This window comes from Pristiophorus japonicus, chromosome 4, assembly GCF_044704955.1.
Source record: "Pristiophorus japonicus isolate sPriJap1 chromosome 4, sPriJap1.hap1, whole genome shotgun sequence".
NCBI lineage: Eukaryota > Metazoa > Chordata > Chondrichthyes > Pristiophoridae > Pristiophorus > Pristiophorus japonicus.
In genome coordinates this window covers 50,280,565-50,300,285 of record NC_091980.1, presented here as the reverse complement: position 1 = coordinate 50,300,285, position 19,721 = coordinate 50,280,565, and the positions used below count along the sequence as shown (strand labels likewise).

The following is a 19,721-nucleotide window of genomic DNA, read 5'->3' as shown; positions in this document are numbered from 1 at the left end:
CCGGTCTGTGTCGAATTGTGTAATAATTGGCAGCTAACGTGAGTGCCCACCTCTGTATGCAGGCCGATGCTTTCGCATTTATGGCCTTGTTGTCGGCCAAAAGAGATGTTAGGGGTTTGTGATCTGTCTCCAGCTCAAATTTCCTGCCAAACAGATACTGGTGCATTTTCTTTTTTACTGCATATACACATGCTAGTGCTTCCTTTTCTACTATCCCGTAGCCCCTTTCTGCCTGGGACAGATGTCTGGAGGCATAAGCTATCGGCTGTAACTAACCATTGGCATTCACATGCTGCAACACATACCCAACCCCTTAGGACCACGTATCGCACGTTAAAACAAGTTTCTTACACGGGTCATACAACGTTAACAATTTGTTGGAGCATAACAAATTGCATGCTATATCTCCTGGCTGACCCCCCCAGACCCAACGTGACCTTTGCATAGAAGCACGTGTAGCGGCTCTAACAGCGTGCTCAATTTGGGAAGAAAGTTACCAAAATAGTTCAGGAGCCCCAGGAACGAACGCAGCTCCGTCGTGTTACGGGGTCTGGGTGCTCTCTGGATCGCTTCCATTTTGGATGTAGTAGGTCTGATCCTGTCTGCTGCTACCCTCCTCCCCAGGAATTCTACCTCTGAACCAAGAAGACGCGCTTCGCCTTTTTCAGTCGCAGCCCTACCCGGTCCAGTCTGCGTAGCACCTCTTCCAGGTTGTGACCCGTGATGAGGATGTCGTCTTGAAAAACCACCGTCCTTGGAATCGACTTGAGGAGGCTTTCCATATTTCGCTGAAAGATCGCGGCAGCCGAATGAATCCTGAACGGACATCTGTTATACTCAAACAACCACTTGTGTGTCGTGATGGTGGTCAGCTTCTTCGACTCACTCGCCAGCTCCTGGGTCATGTTAGCTGAGGTCAGGTCCAATTTTGAAAAAAGTTTGCCACCGGATAGCGTCGCAAAGAGGTCCTCCGCTCTCGGTAGCGGGTACTGGTCTTGGAGTGACACCCGATTGATGGTGGCCTTGTAATCGCCACATATCCTGACCGACCCATCCGCCTTGAGCACCGGCGCGATCGGGCTCGCCCAGTCACTGAATTCGACTGGCGCGATGATGCCTTCCCTCAGCAGGTGGTCCAATTCGCCTTCTATCTTTTCCCGCATCACGTACGGCACTGCTCTGGCCTTGTGGTGTACTGGCCTGGCATCCGGGTGCCGATGCCGGGTTGAAAAGTGCTGATGCCAGGTTGAATAATGAGTCAAATTTGTCCAGGACCTGTGAGCATGATGCTCGCTCCACAGAAGTAATTGCATTGACATCGCCCCATTTCCAGTTCATGACAGCAAGCCAACTCCTCCCCAGTAGTGCGGAACCGTCCCCCGGGACAATCCAGAGTGGCAACCTGTTCTCCGAATCTTTGTGGGTCACGACTACTGTGGCGCTGCCTAGCACCGGAATGATCTCCTTTGTACATGTCCGTAGCTGTGCGTCAATCGGCAATAATTTTGGTCTCCTGGCCTTGGACACCCACAACCGTTCGAACTGTTTGATACTCATCAGAGACTGGCTACCACTGTGTCTAGCTCCATTAATAATGGGATGCCATTGAGGAGCACGTTCATCATTATCGGTGGCGTCCTGGTATATGAACTGTATATCTGCTCCACATGAACTCGCTGAACTTCAGCTTCCAGCGATTTCCCCCAGTATTCATTTGGCCCCGTAGGGCTTGCATCGGGCCCGTCCTCTTCGTACATCAACCTGGCTGCAGACTTCCTGCACATACGCGCCAAGTGACCGCTGACGTTGCAGTTTCTGCAGGTATATTGCTGATACCTGCAAGCTCTGGCTGGGTGTCTGCCTCCACACCTCCAGCATGAGCTGGAAGCCCCGTTGTTGGAAACAAAAGGTCCATTACCAGTCGATCGTCTCTGACTGTCTCTCTAACTGTCCTTAAGCGCACCATTAACAGGTGTTGATGGCCCCATTACTGGCCACATTGTCCATTGCTGTGGCATGAATCACCGTTCAGCTAGCCATCGTCTCTGTTGAATTCCCCCTTTGGGTTCGACCACATGCTGGGGCATATCCGATTGCCCTTGTCTGACTAGAGAACTGTGTGCCGCGTTAACAATGTTGACTCCCTGGTCGTTTGCCGCATTTGAGCCAAGATTTTTGTCATACATCATTCTGATCTCTTCCTCCCCTGAGATAAATGTGTGGGCTATCAGAGCCGCTGCTTCCAAGGTCAAGTCTTTGGTCTCAATCAATTTCCTGAAAACCCCAGCATGCCCAATGCCCTCAATAAAAAAATCTCGCAGCATCTCCGCTCTGCATGCATCTGGGAACTTACATAGGCTCGGCAGTCGCCTGAGATCTGCCACGAAGTCTGGAACGCTTTGCCCTTCTCGCCGCCGGTGTAAATCTGGTGTCTCCCCATGTGCATGCTGCTCCCCGATCAACTTACTGAGCTCCTCGAACATCTTGTCCGCCGGCTTCTCTGGCGCTAGAAGGTCCATCATTGGGGAGTATGTTCTGGATCCACAAACCGTCAGGAAATGAGGCCTGCGTTTGTCAGCTGAATCCTGTCCCAACCATTCCTTAGTGACAAAACTTTGCTGTAGTCTCTCAATAAAGTCGTCCCAATCATCACCAACACAGTATCTTTCTTCTGTGCTGCTAGTGGCCATGCTCGCGTGGTTTAAATCCCAGTTTCTCGTCGCCAGTGATATGTCCTTACTATATAGTATAAATGCACACGAGGCCCATACTTGAGAGAAGGTTACTCTGTGACCAGTTACCTTTATTACCAAGACCTCAAGTGATGGAGGTGGGTGGAGCTTCCCCTTTTATACCTGAAAGTCCAGGTTAGGAGTGTCTCTCACAAGTTCACCCCCTTGTGGTCAATGTTCTCAAGGTGTACAACTTGGGTCAGCTTATACATGGGTTACAATGATAGTTGAAGACATGACAGTATCCTTTTGCGTTTCATGCACAAGCAACCCCAGGTCCCGCTGTACTTCGGCACTATGCAATCTTTCTCCATTTAAATAATAACTTGCTCTTTGATTTTTTTCTGTCAAATTTTTGCCCACTCACTTTAGCCTGTCTGTCCTTTTGCAGATTTGTTGTGTCCTCCTCACACATTGCTTTTTCTCCCATCTTTGTATCATCAGCAAACTTGGTTACATTACACTCAGTCCTTTCATCCAAGTCATTAATATAGATTGTAAATAGTTGGGGTCCCAGCACTGATCCCTGCGGCACCCCACTAGTTACTCGTTACCAACCAGAGAATGAAGCATTTATCCCGACTGTCTGTTTTCTGTTAGTTAGCCAATCCTCTATCCACGCCAATATATTACCCCCAGCCACGTGAAATATTCCTCATTATAAGGTGTTCAGGAAAGATGGGATGTGGTGTGGCAGTATTGGTTAAGGACAATGTTACAGTGCTGGAGAGGGAGGATGTCCTGGAGGGGTCAAGGACAGGATCTATATGGCTAGAGTTAAGAAATAATAGAGGTGCCATTACACTACTAAGTGTATTCTGTAGATCACCAAACAATGGGAAAGATGTGGAGGAGCAAATTTGCAGAGAAATTAGAGGTGCAAGAACTATAGAGTAGTAATAATGGGGGATTTCAACTATCCTAATATAGACTGGGATCATAGTAGTATAAAGGGCAGAGAAGGGGAAGAATTGTTGAAGTGTGTGTCAGAAAGACAGACAGGCTGGTGAAATGGGCGAACACGTGGCAGATGAAGTTTAACGCAGAAAGGTGTGAAGTGATGCATTTTGGTAGACAGAATGAGGGGAAGACATATAAATTAAATGGTATAATCCTAAAGGGGGTACACGTACAGAGACCTGGTGATATGTGTGCATAAATCTTTGAAGGTAGCAGAAGAGGTTGAGAATGCAGTTAAAAAGGCTTGTGGGATCCTGGGCTACATAAAGAGAGGTATAGAGTATGTGGAAATTATAATGAACATGTATAAAACACTGGTTTGGCCCTAACTGGAGTACTGTGTCCAATTCTGGGTACCACACTTTAGGAAGGGTGTGAAGGCCTTAAGAGAAGGTGCAGAGAAGAGTTACGAGAATGATTCCAGAAATGAGGGACTTTCGTTATTTTGATTGACTGGAGAAGCTGGGGTTGTTCTCCTTGGAGCAGAGAAGATTGAGAGATTTGATAGAGGTGTTCAAAATCATCAGGGATCTGGATAGGGTAGATAGAGAGAGAGGAACTGTTCCCATTGTCAGAAGGGTCAAGAACCAGAGGACACAGATTTAAGGTGATAAGGAAAAGAACCAAAGGCGACGCAAGAAAAAACTTTTTTACATAGCAATTGGTTAAGATCTGGAATGCACTGCCTGAAAGGGTGGTGGAGGAAGACTCAATTTTATCTTTCAAAAGGGAGCTGTATAAGTATCTGAAGGAAAAAGATTTACAGAGCTACGGGGAAAGGGCAGGGGAATGGGACTAGCAGAGAGTCGGCACGGGCTCGACGGGCCCAATGATCTTCTTCCATGCTGTAACCATTCTATAAACACCACTTACAACATCTAATATATTCAATTGGTATATTTTCCCTGGAAAATTTGCAACTGAAGTCAACAGTGGCATTATAAGATACATAAACATTGCAACTTATTTCAATGCTAGTTTTCTCTTACTGGTTTCTTCTGCTTCATTGCGAGAGAAGTTGCATGTATCCTTTTCTGTTCAAGAGTGATCTCATTGCTTGCTTGTAATTTTGAGACGGTTTTACCTAATTAAAAAATTATAGATGAAAAACAGCATATAATTCAGTTAATATATTGCAGCTATGATAAACATAATTTTATTCAAAATACTGTTCCATAGTGCAAGGACCACATTAATTTTCAGGAGTGTGTTTCATTTTGCATGAAGTTTATAATGGGCCCAAGTTTCCACATGATTTGTGCCTGATTTTTAGGCGAGGTGCCCGTTCTTCCCGCGGTGGGGGGGAGGGGAGGAGGAGGCGCCCGTTCTTCCCGCGGGGGGGGGGGGGGGGGGGGGGGGAGAGGAGGCGTCCGTTCTTCCCGCGGGGGGAGAGGAGGCGCCCATTCTGCCCGCCGGGGGGGGGGGGGGGGGGGAAGGATGTGCCCGTTCTTTCCCACGGGGGAGGGGGGGGGGGGGAGAGGAGGCGCCCGTTCTTCCCGCGGGGGGGGGGGGGCGGGGAGAGGAGGCGCCCGTTCTTCCCGCGGGGGGAGAGGAGACGCCCATTCTGCCCGCCGGGGGGGGGGGGGGGGGGGGGAAGGATGTGCCCGTTCTTTCCCACGGGGGGGGGGGGGGGGGGAGAGGCGCCCGTTCTTTCCCGCGGGGGGGGGGGGGGGGGAGAGAGAAGGAGGCAGTGAGAAGGCTGCAAGTGCTGATGGCAATGTGCTTTTATTAAAAAAAAAATTTCAAAAATTAAACAGCTACAAAGAACTACAAAAATGGCCGAGTGCCAATGATTTTTCACACTGCGCGTGCGCGAACGCTCCAACGCGCACGCGCAGCGTTGCCGGCAGGAAAAAAACGAATTTAAATAGTACCCGCCCCCTCCCACTTACAAAATCGGTGTGAGTGTAGGCTCCGCCCCCCTGGGCACCTCACCAGGCAGACAAGGAGCTGCAGAACGCTCCAGAATTGCGAGTTTTTTTTCCGGCGCGTTTTAGGCGCGAAAAACGGGCGCCCAGCTCGGAGGGGTGCCTGTTTTTTATCGTGTGGAAACTTGGGCCCAATGAGTGGAGGAAATTGTTGGCAAACTTCTTCAGATTGGAGTCTTTCTACTTTTCATCAAATACTTTATGCATTTGGTACTTACTCTTTCAGGGACAAATCTTGATGCTAAATTGGAAGTAATGAAATGTGTATTAGGATTTGGCAGTAGTTTCTTGGGGATCGATAAGGAATGGAAAGGGAGAATGATTGGGTTTAGATACAAAGGATGTGATCTGGGATCAGTGACAGTGGAGTCCAATGGCAACATAAAGGACATAGTATTAATTGGGTTTTGAGGTCTTTTGTTTTTTGGGAACGGGGGCTGCATGAGAAACCATTATCCCCTATAAGTTTTAAAGGATTCTGAAAGCAGATTTATTAGCATTGAACTAGATACTAATTTTTAATGGTTTAAAGTGCTTTGTGTGGTTACACTTATTTGCTGAGTACATGTTGACAAATGATGTACTGAACCATGGACTTTAAACAACTAAGAGAATGTCCCTGGCCTGCAGATAGCAATTCTGAGTTCTTTATTGTGACCTAGGGAATCATTCACTATGTTTTCACTATCTTAGTAAAAGTATAGTGAACACTTTGAAGACTTGCCTAATTTCCAGATCAAGAACAGGAATTTGACAATATGAACTTCCTCAGGGCGAAGGAGAGTTATCAGCAGGTGAAGACCATCCACTATAAGGGTGAGATGGGAGCAGAGACTGTTGAAGGCCAGTGGTAGGTAGTAAGAAGAAGCAGCAGGGGTTTGGGTCAGGTTAGATGCTTGATATTAGTAAGTCTCAAGTGAGAATTTCATTTACCAAGTTTTTCATTCATAATATGCAACAGATAATTCATTTCATTTAAGTGTTTTTCCTATTTAATTGAATGTGTTTTTTTAATTCATTATAATTAAAATACAAATGATTAAAATGTATCCTAACATTGCTGTTATTCATTGTTTAATAAGGTTTATGGCCAAGTTTGAGTTTAAAAACAACACTATGATTTAAGTTAAAGGATTTCCCCATTTTTATGGTTGAGGATAGAAAAGTACATTGGAACATTACAGAATCTGCAGTATTACCAGGTTTATGCGGGGGATGGATAAAACAGATGGGAGGGCAAAGCACATTACAGGTAAAGTTTACCACCAACATTTATATTATGACTTTATCACAGAAAAAATATCCAAGGTGCTTCACAGGGGCACAATGAAAAAATGAATGCCAAGCCAAAGGTGAGATGACTAAAAGCTTGATCAAAGAGGTGGATTTTAAGGAGGGTCTTAAAGAAGGGGAAGGAGGTGGAGGAGGAGATGGAGGAATTCCAGAGCATGTAACTTAATGGAATGAAGGGGGAGGGAGATGGGGCAGGGTGAGATGCACGAGGAATGGGTTGTTTGAGCTGTGGGAGTGTTATGGGGCTGGAGGAGTTTAGGGAGGGGTGAGGCCATAAAGGGACTAATCACAAAGATGAGAATTTTAAACTTGAGGTGTTGAGGATCAGGAGCCAATGTAGGTCAGCGAGGACAGGGATTATGGGTGAGCAAGATTTTGTGCAGGATAGAATGCAGACATCAGAGCTTTCAATCAGCTGAAGTTTATGGAGGGTGAAGGATGGGAGGCTGGTCAGGAGAGCATTGAAATAATAGAGTCTGGAAGTGACAAAGTAATAGATGAGGGTTTCAGCAGCAGACGGGGTGAGGCAAAGCAGAGACGGGCAATGGTATGGTGGTTGAAGTGAAAGTCTTTGTGATGGAGAGGGTAATGGGTTGGACCTCTGCTCATAGTTCATAGGACACCGAGGTTGTAAACAGTCTACTGTTTGATGGGCCTTAAATATAATTTCAATTTGTGTCTTAGTATCTAATAGGTAGATCACCAACGTATCCTCAATACCTGCAAGTGTAATTGAAACAGCTCGAGAACTCTCATGCACCTTAGTTCCATCTGACACATGGTCTCTAAAAACAGAATTACATTTTACAACAATAATAATACAAAGCACCACTCACTGGAAGGAAGCATCTGGGCTACTGGTGTGCCATTGTGAAAAGTGGTGTTGCACATTTATTTTTGTCTTGCATGACTAAAAATAACATGTTCCCTAAAGTGACACCATTTCAACAATAAACTTGAGAACACAAATCATTTTGATCCAAACAAAAATCAAAAGACTACAGATGATGGAAATCTGAAACAAAACCAGAAAATTATAGAAGTTACACGGGTTGGTGAGCTTATAATAGATGTTCCACTACCTGGATTATACTTCTTCCAAATCTGCTTCCTCTGCAAGGACTCCGGTCACTTCTCCCATTTTTTCCATCTGTCACATTTGCTCCGACAATGCCACTTTCTACACCAAAGCTTCTGAAAAGATCATCCTTTTTCCTCAGCCAAGGAATTCCCTACACATAGTAATCGGGGCCCATGCATTTGCCTATATTTCTAGCCTGATCATTCCCCCCCACTCACACGGTGATAGCATTACCCTTGACCTCGCCTTCCATCCCCCAGCCTCCACATTCAACAGAGCATTTTCCACAACCTCCAAGCTAAAATATCTTCTTCCACTTCCTTCTTCACCTTCCAAAGGAATCTTTTCCTCTTGGATATCCCAGTTCACTGCTCCACCACTCCCATCAATCTGTTCTCATTCCCCTGGCACGTTGTCATACATGCACAAGAGATACAACACTTACCCATTCACCTCTTCCCATACTACTATCCAGGGTCCCAAATATTTCTTCCAGGTGAGATAGCAATTTACATGCATTTCCTTCAACCTAATGTGCTGTATTCAATGCTTATGGGTGCATTGTCTACACTGAGGCAACTGCTTTGCTGAACACCTCTGTTCCATCCAATCACTTGCTACTTCAATCTGCCATCCTCTCCCACACTGACCTCTCTATCTTTGGCCTTCTAAACTGCTCCAGTAAAGTTCCATGCATTCTTGAGTGATGTTCAGTGATTGGGTGATTTTATAAGTCCTTAGTAGATTTTTATTGGCAGATTTCCAGCCATTTTATTTGTTTTTGTGTCATGTATGTACGCTTGGGGTTACCAGCCACCAGTGGGCACCACTGTCAGAGGTCATTGGGCTGTACGCACGTGTGCGCGGGCCAGGTATATAAAGTAAGCCACCATGTAATGTGGGCATTTTTGGCCCCAATAAAGTTGAGCCAGGTTTGCACCTCAGTGAGTTTACAGTATTCAGTCTATCGAGTTATTATATAAATAACATTTGGCGACGAGGTAACTCAAGAACATTTGCATGCAAAATGAGCACCATTGGAATTCTGGAGAAATTCGTGGAGGGAAAGGACTGGTCGGATTTTATCGATCGCCAACAAAATGGAGGAAGCTACTGACGCAGTTACGTGCAGGGTGGTTTTCCTCACGGTTTGCGGTCCGAAAATCTACAGCCTCAAAGAATCTCCTCTCGCCTGCACGTCCAACGGACAAGGACTATGAGGAATTGTGTGCTCTGGTACATGACCATCTCAAACCAAAAGGCGGCATCATCATCTCACGTTATCGATTCTACACACGTTCGTTCTGAGGGCCAAGATGTGTCGGAATTTGTCGCCAACCGAAGACGTCTTGCTGGGCCATGTAAGTTCGAAGACATGTTGGGAGACATGCTGTGAGATTTCTTCCTTATAGGAATCAACCACGAGGTGATCCTCCGGAAGTTATTGGCTGCGGAGACGCTGGATTTGAGAGATTGCCCAGGCATGCATGATGACGGATGATAATTTAAGGCAGATATCATCGAAGAGTCTGAGCTCCATGGCAAGTACTGTAAACAAGATTGTGTCGTCGTATGGCAGAGCTGCTTATTGCAGGGCCTACTCGACTGCGTATGCGAAATCTGTAGCTGCTCAAAGTCCGCCAACGGGTACGAATCCGATTTTACCCTGTTGGCGTTGTGGGGGCAATCATCGGCATCATCAATGTCGTTTTAAACAGTACATCTGTAAAGGCTATTCGTAAGTGGGGCATCTTCAGTGAATGTGTCCACAACTGAGCAAGCGTGCTGTGACTCACCACGTGGATGACGACGACCAGTCCATCGCCGACTTGGATATGCAACCCAAGATATCCAAGGAGGAAGTGTATGGACTGTATTCGTTCCTGACAAAGAGCCAACCGATAATGGTTAATGTGAAACTAAATGGCGTGCCGGTATCGATGGAATTGGACACGGGTGCGAGTCAGTCGATAATGAGCCAAAGGACATTCGACAGCCTAAGCTGAGTCCAGTCAATGCCAAGTTGCGTACTTACACCAAAGAACTCATACCGGTGATTGTCAGTGCAGTAGTCAAGGTGTCATGATCTACGGATCGTTCCAGGAAATGGTCCAACGCTGTTTGGCAGGAATTGACTCGAAAAAATCAAATGGAATTGGAATGATATCAAAGCGTTGTCATCAGTGGATGACATTTCGTGTGCTCAAGTGCTGAGCAAGTTTCTCTCGCTGTTTGAACCGGGCATCGGCAATTTCACGGGAGCCAAGGTGCAGATTCACCTGGACTCAGGTGCAAGACCCCTCCATCACAAAGCTCGGGCTATTCCGTACATGATGAGGAAGAAGATCGAAATTGAGCTGGACAGACTCCAACGTGAAGGGGTCAGATCATCAGTTGAATTTAACGAATGGGCCAGTCCCATTATTCATGTTTTGAAGAGCGATGGCACGGTCAGGAATTGTGGAGACTACAAGGTTATGATCAACCGATTCACAAAACAGGATCAGTACCCATTACCGAAGACTGATGACCTGTTTGCAATGCTAGCCGGTGGGAAGTCGTTCACTAAACTGGATCTGACGTCGGCCTATACGAGACAGGAGCTCGTCGACACGTCAAAGAAACTTACGTGCATCAACACTCAAAGGACTGTTTATCTACAACAGGTGTCCTTTTGGAATTCGCTTGGCTTCAGAGGAACATGGAGAGTCTGCTGAAGTCTGTCCCTAGAACCGTCGTGTTTCAAGATGATATTCTGGTCACAAGTCGTGACACTGTCGAACACCTGAACAACCTTGAAGAGGTTCTACACCGTCTGGACAAAGTGAGACTCAGGCTGAAATGTTCGAAGTGCGTCTTCATGGCACCGGAAGTCGAATTTCTGGGGAGGAAGATTGCTGCTGATGGCATCAGGCCTATGGACTCGAAAACCAAGGCCATCAAAAATGCACCCAGGCCTCAGAATATGACGGAGCTGCGTTCATGCCTTGGTCTACTCAACTACTTCCGTAATTTCTTACCTAGATTGAGCACTTTATTAGAGCCACTGCACATGCTGCTCAGAAAAGGTGACAACTGGATTTGGGGTGTGTCTCGAGATAGAGCTTGAGAGAAAGCTACAAATCTGCTTTGCTCTAACAAGTTGCTGGTACATTATGATCCGTGTAAGAGCCTAGTATTGGCCTGTGATGCTTCATCATATTGGGTTGGCTGCGTGCTCCAACAAGCTAATGAGTCGGGTAAACTACAACCTGTTGCGTATGCTTCGAAAAGTTTGTCAAAGGCGGAAAGAGCCTACAGCATGGTTAAAAAAAGAAGCTTTAGCTTGCGTGTGTGGGGTTAAAAAAATGCATCAGTACCTGTTTGATCTTAGTTTTGAACTCAAAACGAATCACAAACCACTCATTTCATTGTTTTCAGAAAACAAAGATATCAATACCAATGCATCGTCATGCATCCAGAGGTGGGCGCTGACATGATCTGCCTATGATTATGTCATTCGCCATAAACCTGGCATCGAGAATTGTGCCGATGCACTGAGCCGTCTACCTTTACCCACACCGGAGGTGGAGATGGCACAACCTGCAGATGTACTGTTAGTTATGGATGCTTTTGAGAATGAAGGAACCCCTGTCAACAAGTTAGGATCTGGACCAGACAGGACCCGATTTTATCGGTTGTAAAACATTGTGTCCTTAATGGTGATTGGTCTGCTACACCGATGGAAATGAGTGATGAGACCAATCCTTACAACCATCGCAAAGAACTATCCAGTCAAATTGTTTACTGTGGGAAAATTGTGTGTTATGCTTAAGAAAGGCAGAGAGAAATTCGTACGTGATCTACACAGCACTCATCCCGGTATTGTCATGATGAAAGCCAGCGCGAAGTCTCACGTATGGTGGCCTGGAAGTGACTCTGATCTGGAATCATGTGTGCATCAGTGCAACACTTGCATGCAGCTAAGCAGAGTACCAACGGAATCTCCGCTGAGTCTGTGGTCGTGACTATCCAAACCATGGTCGAGGATCCACATCGACGTTGCGGGTCCTTTCTTGGGTAAGATGGTTTTTGTTGTGGTGGATGCATATTCCAAGTGGATAGAGCGTATAATCATGTCATCCAGTACATCCACAGCTACCATTGAGAGCCTTCGCGTCATGTTTGCTACTCATGGTCTGCCTGACATCGTTGTGAGCAACAACGGATCTTGCTTCACAAGTCTGGAGTTTCAAGAGTTCATGAAATGCAATGGTATTAAACATGCGAGGTCAGCACCATTCAAAACTGCTTCGAATGGTCAAGCAGAGCGTGCTGTCCAAACAATCAAGCAGAGTATGAAATGTGTAACTCAGGGTTCACTGCAGACTCGCTTGTCATGCATATTGCTTAGTTACAGGACAAGACCCCACACGCTTACCGGGGTCTCTCCTGCTGAACTATTGATGGAGAGCTCTCAAGACCAAGCTCTCTCTCGTCCATCCTGACTTGAACGATCAGCAGTGGTATCATGATCGTGCTGCTGTGTCACGCAACATCTCTGTTAACGATCCTGTGCATGTGCTAAATTATGGTCAAGGTCCCAAGTGGGCCGCCGGTACTGTTACGGCCAAGGAGGGTAATGTCATGTATTCAACTATCATTGTAACCCATGTATAAGCTGACCTAAGTTGTACACCTTGAGAACATTGACCACAAGGGGGTGAACTTGTGGGGGGCACTCCTAACCTGGACTTTCAGATAGAAAAGGGGCAGCTCCACCCACCTTCATCACTTGAGGTCTTGGTAATAAAGGTGACTGGTCACAGAGTGAACTTCTCTCAAGTATGGGCCTCATGTGCATTTATACTGTATAGTAAGGACATATCATTGGCGACGAGAAACTGGGATTTAAACCACACGAGATGGCCACTAGCAGCACAGAAGAGAGGTACTGTGTTGGAGATGATTGGGATGACTTTATTGAGAGACTACAGCAAAGTTTTGTCACAAAGGAATGATTCGGACAGAATTCGGCCGACAAACGCAGGGCTCATCTCCTGACGGCTTGTGGATCCAGAACGTACTCCCTGATGAAGGACCTTCTAGTGCCAGAGAAGCTGGCGGACAAGACGTTTGAAGAGCTCAGTAAGTTAATTGGGGAACACCTTAAACCGGCGAGCAGCATGCACATGGCGAGACACCGGTTTTACACGCACCGGCGGCGAGATGGGCAAAGCGTTCCAGACTTCGTGGCAGATCTCTGGCGACTGGCAAGCCAATGTAAGTTCCCAGATGCATGCAGAACGGAGATGCTGCAAGACTTTTTTTTTTTATTGAGGGCATTGGGCACGCTGGGGTTTTCAGGAAACTGATTGAGACCAAAGACTTGACCTTGGAAGCAGCGGCTGATAGCCCACACATTTATCTCAGGAGAGGAAGAGACCAGAATGATGTATGACAAAAATCTTGGCTCAAATGCGGCAAACGACCAGGGAGTCAACATTGTTAACGCAGCACACAGTTCTCTAGGCAGACAAGGGCAATCGGACATGCCCCAGCATGTGGTCGAACCCAAAGGGGGAATTCAACAGAGACGATGGCTAGCTGAACGGCGATTCATGCCATCGCAATGGACAATGCGGCCAGTAATGGGGACGTCAACACCTGTTAATGGTGCGCTTAAGGACAGTTAGAGAGACAGTCAGAGATGATCAACTGGTAATGGACCCTTTGTTTTCAACAACGGGGCCTCCAGCTCATGCTGGAGGTGTGGAGGCAAACACCCAGCCAGAGCTTGCAGGTATCAGCAATATACCTGCAGAAACTGCAACGCTAGCGGTCACTTGGCACGTATGTGCAGGAAGCCTGCAGCCAGGTTGATGTACGAGGAGGACGGGCCCGATGCAAGCCGTATGAGGCCAAATGAATACTGGGGGAAATCGCTGGAAGCTGAAGTTCAGCGAGTTTATGTGGAGCACATATACAGTTCATATACCAGGACGCCACAGATATGATGAAAGTGCTCCTCAATGGCATCCCAGTATTAATGGAGCTAGACACTGGGGCCAGCCAGTCCTTGATGAGTATCAAACAGTTCAAAAGGTTGTGGGTGTCCAAGGCCAGGAGGACAAAATTATTGCCGATTGACGCACAGCTATGGACATGTACAAAGGAGATCATTCCGGTGCTAGGCAGCGCCACGGTAGTCATGACCCACAAAGATTCGGAGAACAGGTTGCCACTCTGGATTTTACCGGGGGACGGTCCCGCACTACTGGGGAGGAGTTGGCTTGCTGTCATGAACTGGAAATGGGGCGATGTCAATGCAATTTCTTCTGTGGAGCGAGCATCATGCTCACAGGTCCTGGACAAATTTGACTCATTATTTCAACCCGGCATCGGCACTTTCATGGGGGCCAAGGTAGTGATTCACATAAACCCGGACGCCAGGCCAGTACACCACAAGGCCAGAGCGATGCCGTACGTGATGCGGGAAAAGATAGAATGCGAATTGGACCACCTGAGGGAAGGCATCATCTCGCCAGTCTAATTCAGTGACTGGGCGAGCCCGATCGCGCCGGTGCTCAAGGCGGATGGGTCGGTCAGGATATGTGGCGATTACAAGGCCACCATCAATCGGATGTCACTCCAAGACCAGTACCTGCTACCGAGAGCGGAGGACCTCTCTGCGACGCTATCCGGTGGCAAACTTTTTTCAAAATTGGACCTGACTTCAGCTTACATGACTCAGGAGCTGGCGAGTGAGTCGCAGAAGCTGACCACCATCACGACACACAAGGGGTTGTTTGAGTATAACGGATGTCCGTTCGGGATTTGTTTGGCTGCCGTGATCCTTCAGCGAAATATGGAAAGCCTCCTCAAGTCGATTCCAAGGACGGTGGTTCTTCAAGACAACATCCTCATCACGGGTCACGATACTGAAGAACACCTCAACAACCTGGAGGAGGTGCTCCGCAGACTGGACTGGGTAGAGCTGCGACTGAAAATGGCGAAGTGCGTCTTCTTAGCTCCAGAGGTAGAATTCCTGGGGAGGAGGGTAGCAGCAGACGGGATCAGACCTACTACATCCAAAACAGAAGCGATCCAGAGAGCACCCAGACCCCGTAACACGACGGAGCTGGGGCTCCTGAACCATTTTGGTAACTTTCTTCCCAAATTGAGCAGCTGTTAGAGCCGCTACACGTGCTTCTACGCAAAGGTCACGATTGGGTCTGGGAGAACAGCCAGAAAAGGGCTTTTGAGAGAGCACACAATTTGTTATGCTCCAACAAACTGTTAACGTTGTATGACCCGTGTAAGAAACTTGTTTTAACGTGCGATGTGTCGTCCTAAGGAGTCGGGTGTGTGTTGCAGCATGTTAATGCCAATGGTCAGTTACAGCCGGTAGCTTATGCCTCCAGAAGTCTGTCCCAGGCAGAAAGGGGCTACGGGATGGTAGAAAAGGAAGCGCTTGCATGTGTGTATGCAGTAAAAAAAAATGTACCAGTACCTGTTTGGCAGGAAATTTGAGCTGGAGACAGATCACAAACCTCTAACGTCCCTTTTGGCCGACAACAAGGCCATAAATGCAAATGCATCGGCCCGCATACAGAGGTGGGCACTCACATTAGCCACCTATGATTACACAATTCGGCACAGACCGGGCACTGAAAACTGCGCCGATGCACTCAGCAGGCTCCCACTAGCCACCACCGAGGGGGCAACTGAGCATGATGCTGAGATGGTCATGGCTGTTGAAGCTTTCAAAAGTGAAGGCTCACCCGTGATAGCCCATCAGATTAAAGTCTGAACAAATAAAGACCCGCTACTGTCTTTAGTTAAGAAATGTGTCACGAATGGGGACTGGGCAGCCACGTACAGGGCATGCCCTGCGAAATTTAAACCGTTTCATAGGCGCAAGGATGAACTCTCGATTCAAGCCGATTGCCTACTGTGGGGAAACCGAGTAGTCATGCCCCAGATGGGCAGAGAGGTGTTTATCAGAGAAGTTCACAATGAGCACCCGGGCATTGTCATGATGAAGGCAATTGCCAGGTCACACATTTGGTGGCCAGGGATTGATGCAGACCTGGAACTTTGTGTTCGCAGGTGCAATACGTGTGCTCAGCTGGGCAACGCACCCAGGGAAGCCCCCCTTAGCCCTTGGTTCTGGCCCGCTAAGCCATGGTCACGCATCCATGTGGACTACGCAGGTCCTTTCATGGGAAAAATGTTTTTGGTTGGAGTAGACGCCTACTCCAAATAGATTGAGTGTGCCATTTTAAATTCAAACACATCCTCTGCCACGGTAGAAAGACTATTGGCAATGTTCGCCGCCCATGATCTACCGGATGTCTTGGTCAGCGACAATGGCCCGTGCTTCACAAGCACTGAATTCCAGGACTTCATGGCAGGCAATGGAATCAACCATGTCAGAACTGCACCGATCAAGCCAGCCTCAAATGGCCAGGCGGAACGAGCAGTGCAGATAATCAAACAGGGGATGCTCAGAATCCAAGGGGGTTCCCTACAAAGCTGCTTATCACGCCTCCTGTTGGCCAATAGATCCAGACCACACTCGCTCATAGGGGTTCCACCCACAGAGCTGCTAATGAAAAGGATGCTCAAAACCAGGTCATCCCTTATACACCCTACTATGAAAGAAATTGTTGAGAGCAGGCGTCAGTCACAATGTGACTACCATGACAGGAAGGCGAGGGTGTGATGTATTGATGTCAATGACCCTGTTTTTGTCCTTAATTATGCTGCAGGGCCCAAATAGCTTGCAGGCACTGTGATTGCCCAAGAGGGCAATAGGGTTTTGGTAGTTACTTACCAATGGACAAATCTGCCACTAACACGTGGATCAAACTAAAAGGAGGTTCAGCAACCCCATAGAAGCAGAGGAAGAAGACGATGTAGAGTTTACTCCACCACAGGTGACCGAACACCGGAACCAAGTGGAGGAGAGCCCAGTCACTGTGGGCAGTCTGGACAGGCCTGAGGCACCGCAAACAGCAGACACTCAGGCCAGCGCCCAACAACCGGAGCCCTAACTCAGGCGCTCTACAAGGGAGCATAAACCACGAGAGAGACTTAACCTGTGATCCCAATAAGACTTTGGGGGGGAGGTGATGTCATGTATTCAACTATCATTGTAACCCATGTATAAGCTGACCTAAGTTGTGCACCGTGAGAATACTGACCACAAAGGGGTGAACTTGTGGGAGACACTCCTAACTTGGACTTTCAGGTTTAAAAGGGGAAGCTCCACCCACCTTCATCACTTGAGGTCTTGGTAATAAAGGTAACTGGTCACAGAGTGACCTTCTCTCAAGTATGGGTCTCATGTGCATTTATACTGTATAGTAAGGACATATCAGGTAACAGAGTGTTTATTGTCATGCTCAAGAATGGGCAAACATGCAGGAAACATGTTGATCAGATAAAGCTGCGGCACACGGATGAACTGGAACAAGTTGAGGAAGATACGATCAGTGACCAACCAAACTATATTCATTCATCAGAGGACTCCGCCGTCATCAATTAATCTGGACTTTCAATCTCTGACATGGTCATTGCCACTCCCATCAGATTGGCTACCCAGCCTCCAGTCATAACTGACTCAGAATGCTTGCCCAGAACTGGAGTTGAACTGAGACGATCAATTGGTTAGCGGAAAGCCCCGACCTTGTAAAAAGACTGATACTAAGATCTTGAAAGGGGCTGTTGTCATGTATGTATGCTTGGAGTTACTAGCCACCAGGAGGCGCCACTGTCGGAAGTCATTGGGCTGTACGCACGTGTGCGCGGGCCAGGTATATAAATCAAGCCACCATGTAATGTGGGTACTTTGGGCCCGAATAACTTTGAGCCAGGTTTGCACCGGAGTGAGTTTACAGTATTCAGTCTATCGAGTTATTACATACATAACATTTTGATTTGTATGTTCCAGATCACTTCAGGTCTGATTTACTGCCGTCATACTTTGAGGCAATTGACAAAATGTGCCAGGGCAAGTGTGAGAGCTAAATTCTTCGAGGTAGTAAGCCTGACACATGCAAAAAATGCATGTTATGTGTGCAACATTTAATACTAGCAGAGACCCGGAAAACATTTGCGGTCAAATTTGTATCTTTATTGCAACTATACTTGTTTAGACGGTTATCATCTTCATCTATAGAATCAACGTTGATGTCCTCCCACCCTCCTCTCTCTCACACCACCCCCCTTTCTTTCCTCCCGCCCTCGTGCCCCACTCTCTCTCCCACACTCGCACACCTCCCCCGTCTCTCTCTCTCCCGTCCTCGCGCCTCCCTCCTCTTTCCCGACCTCGTGCATTCCCCCCTCACTCCGGCCTCCCTTCTCTCTCCTGCCCTCGCGCCCCCCCTGCTCCTCTCGCCCCCCCTCTCTCTCGCCCTCGCGCTCCCCCCTCTCTCTCCCGCCCTCGCGCCCTCTCTCTTCCCCCGCCCTTCACAAAAAAATTTAAGTTTAAACAGGCCTCTTTTACCACAACAGTAAACCTCTCAGTTTTCAAAGAGTTTTTAAATAGAAGGCAACATTAGCATTTGCAATTTATTGTACTGACATCAGTACTTAGTGACGTTATATTCTTATAACAAAACCAATATAGTCTCACGATACTTCATATTGTTCCAAACAGCAAAATCTCACCTGTTGAAGCACGCTTCTGTTGTAACATTTCCAGTCTGCTCTAAGATCCAAAAGAAAATGTTATGACAATAATATAACATGCTGGAGGAAGAAAAACACACCCTAACTGTACAGGTTTTTCTACTGAAATCAATATTTATTAATATGCAAAGTCTACAAATGAAGTGATCATAAAAGTGCAGATTACCTAAAATGTCAGAGAGGTTTGAAGGCTGAGCAATCACATCAATGTTTGCTGCTTTACTACTGTCCAGAAGAGTGGAATTTTTGCAACAGAACCAACTAACATCTTCTTGATTCATACAAGTTGTATGCTCTGAAAGTTGGAATAATACATTGTTATTACAAGAACACAGAGGGGCTGGGTTGTGGGGTGCCATTAAGATTTTTATATTCAAAACTGTGGCTGGTCCAAGTGTTTCCAGTGAATGAGTCCATTTGAAAAAGATTCACCTGAAACTCCCTGCTCCCCTCTTTGGCCACGACAGTGCCAGGAAGCCACTTGGGACTTTGTCCATAATTTAATACAAATACAGGATTATTGATTTCAATCTTGCGTGACACATTTGCGCTATCATGGTATGCACTTTGTTGAAGCCGCCTGCTCTCTACCTGTTCATGCAGATCAGGGTGAACTAACGAGAGCCTTGTCTTAAGTGCTCTTTTCATGAGCAGTTCAGCAGGTGGGATCCCGTGAGTGAGTGGGGTCTCGTGCGGTAGCTAAGCAGGACTCGGGATAAGCAAGTCTGCAGTGAGACTTCAGTTACCCTCTTCAAGCTCTGCTTAACTGTTTGCACTGCTCTCTCTGCCTGACCATTGGATACTGGTTTGAACGGGGCAGATGTGACATGTTTGATCCCATTGCGGGTCATGAACTCTTTGAACTCGGCACTGGTGAAACACGGCCATCAGGCAGGCCGTGCGTGGCAAACATGGCCCGCAGGCTTTCAGTGGTGGCAGCGGACGTGCTTGCCGACATAGAAACATGAAAAATAGGTGCAGTAGGAGGCTATTCGGCCCTTCGAATCTACACCACCATTCAATAAGATCATGGCTGATCGTTCACTTCAG

The 19,721-nt window shown here is 47.2% G+C and overlaps 1 protein-coding gene across 3 annotated transcripts in view; it reads right to left on the bottom strand.

Annotated features, from left to right (window-relative positions):
• Positions 1–19,721, bottom strand: part of LOC139262899 (meiosis-specific kinetochore protein-like) — a 130,794-nt gene that overhangs the window by 48,594 nt on the left and 62,479 nt on the right. For all 3 annotated transcript variants that reach the window (XM_070878164.1, XM_070878166.1, XM_070878167.1), the window contains 4 exons: positions 18,838–18,966; positions 18,651–18,690; positions 7,634–7,698; positions 4,682–4,776 (listed from right to left, as the gene is read on the bottom strand). In XM_070878164.1, coding sequence (XP_070734265.1) covers positions 4,682–4,776; positions 7,634–7,698; positions 18,651–18,690; positions 18,838–18,966 — 329 coding nt within the window. The remainder of the gene's footprint in view (positions 1–4,681; positions 4,777–7,633; positions 7,699–18,650; positions 18,691–18,837; positions 18,967–19,721) is intronic.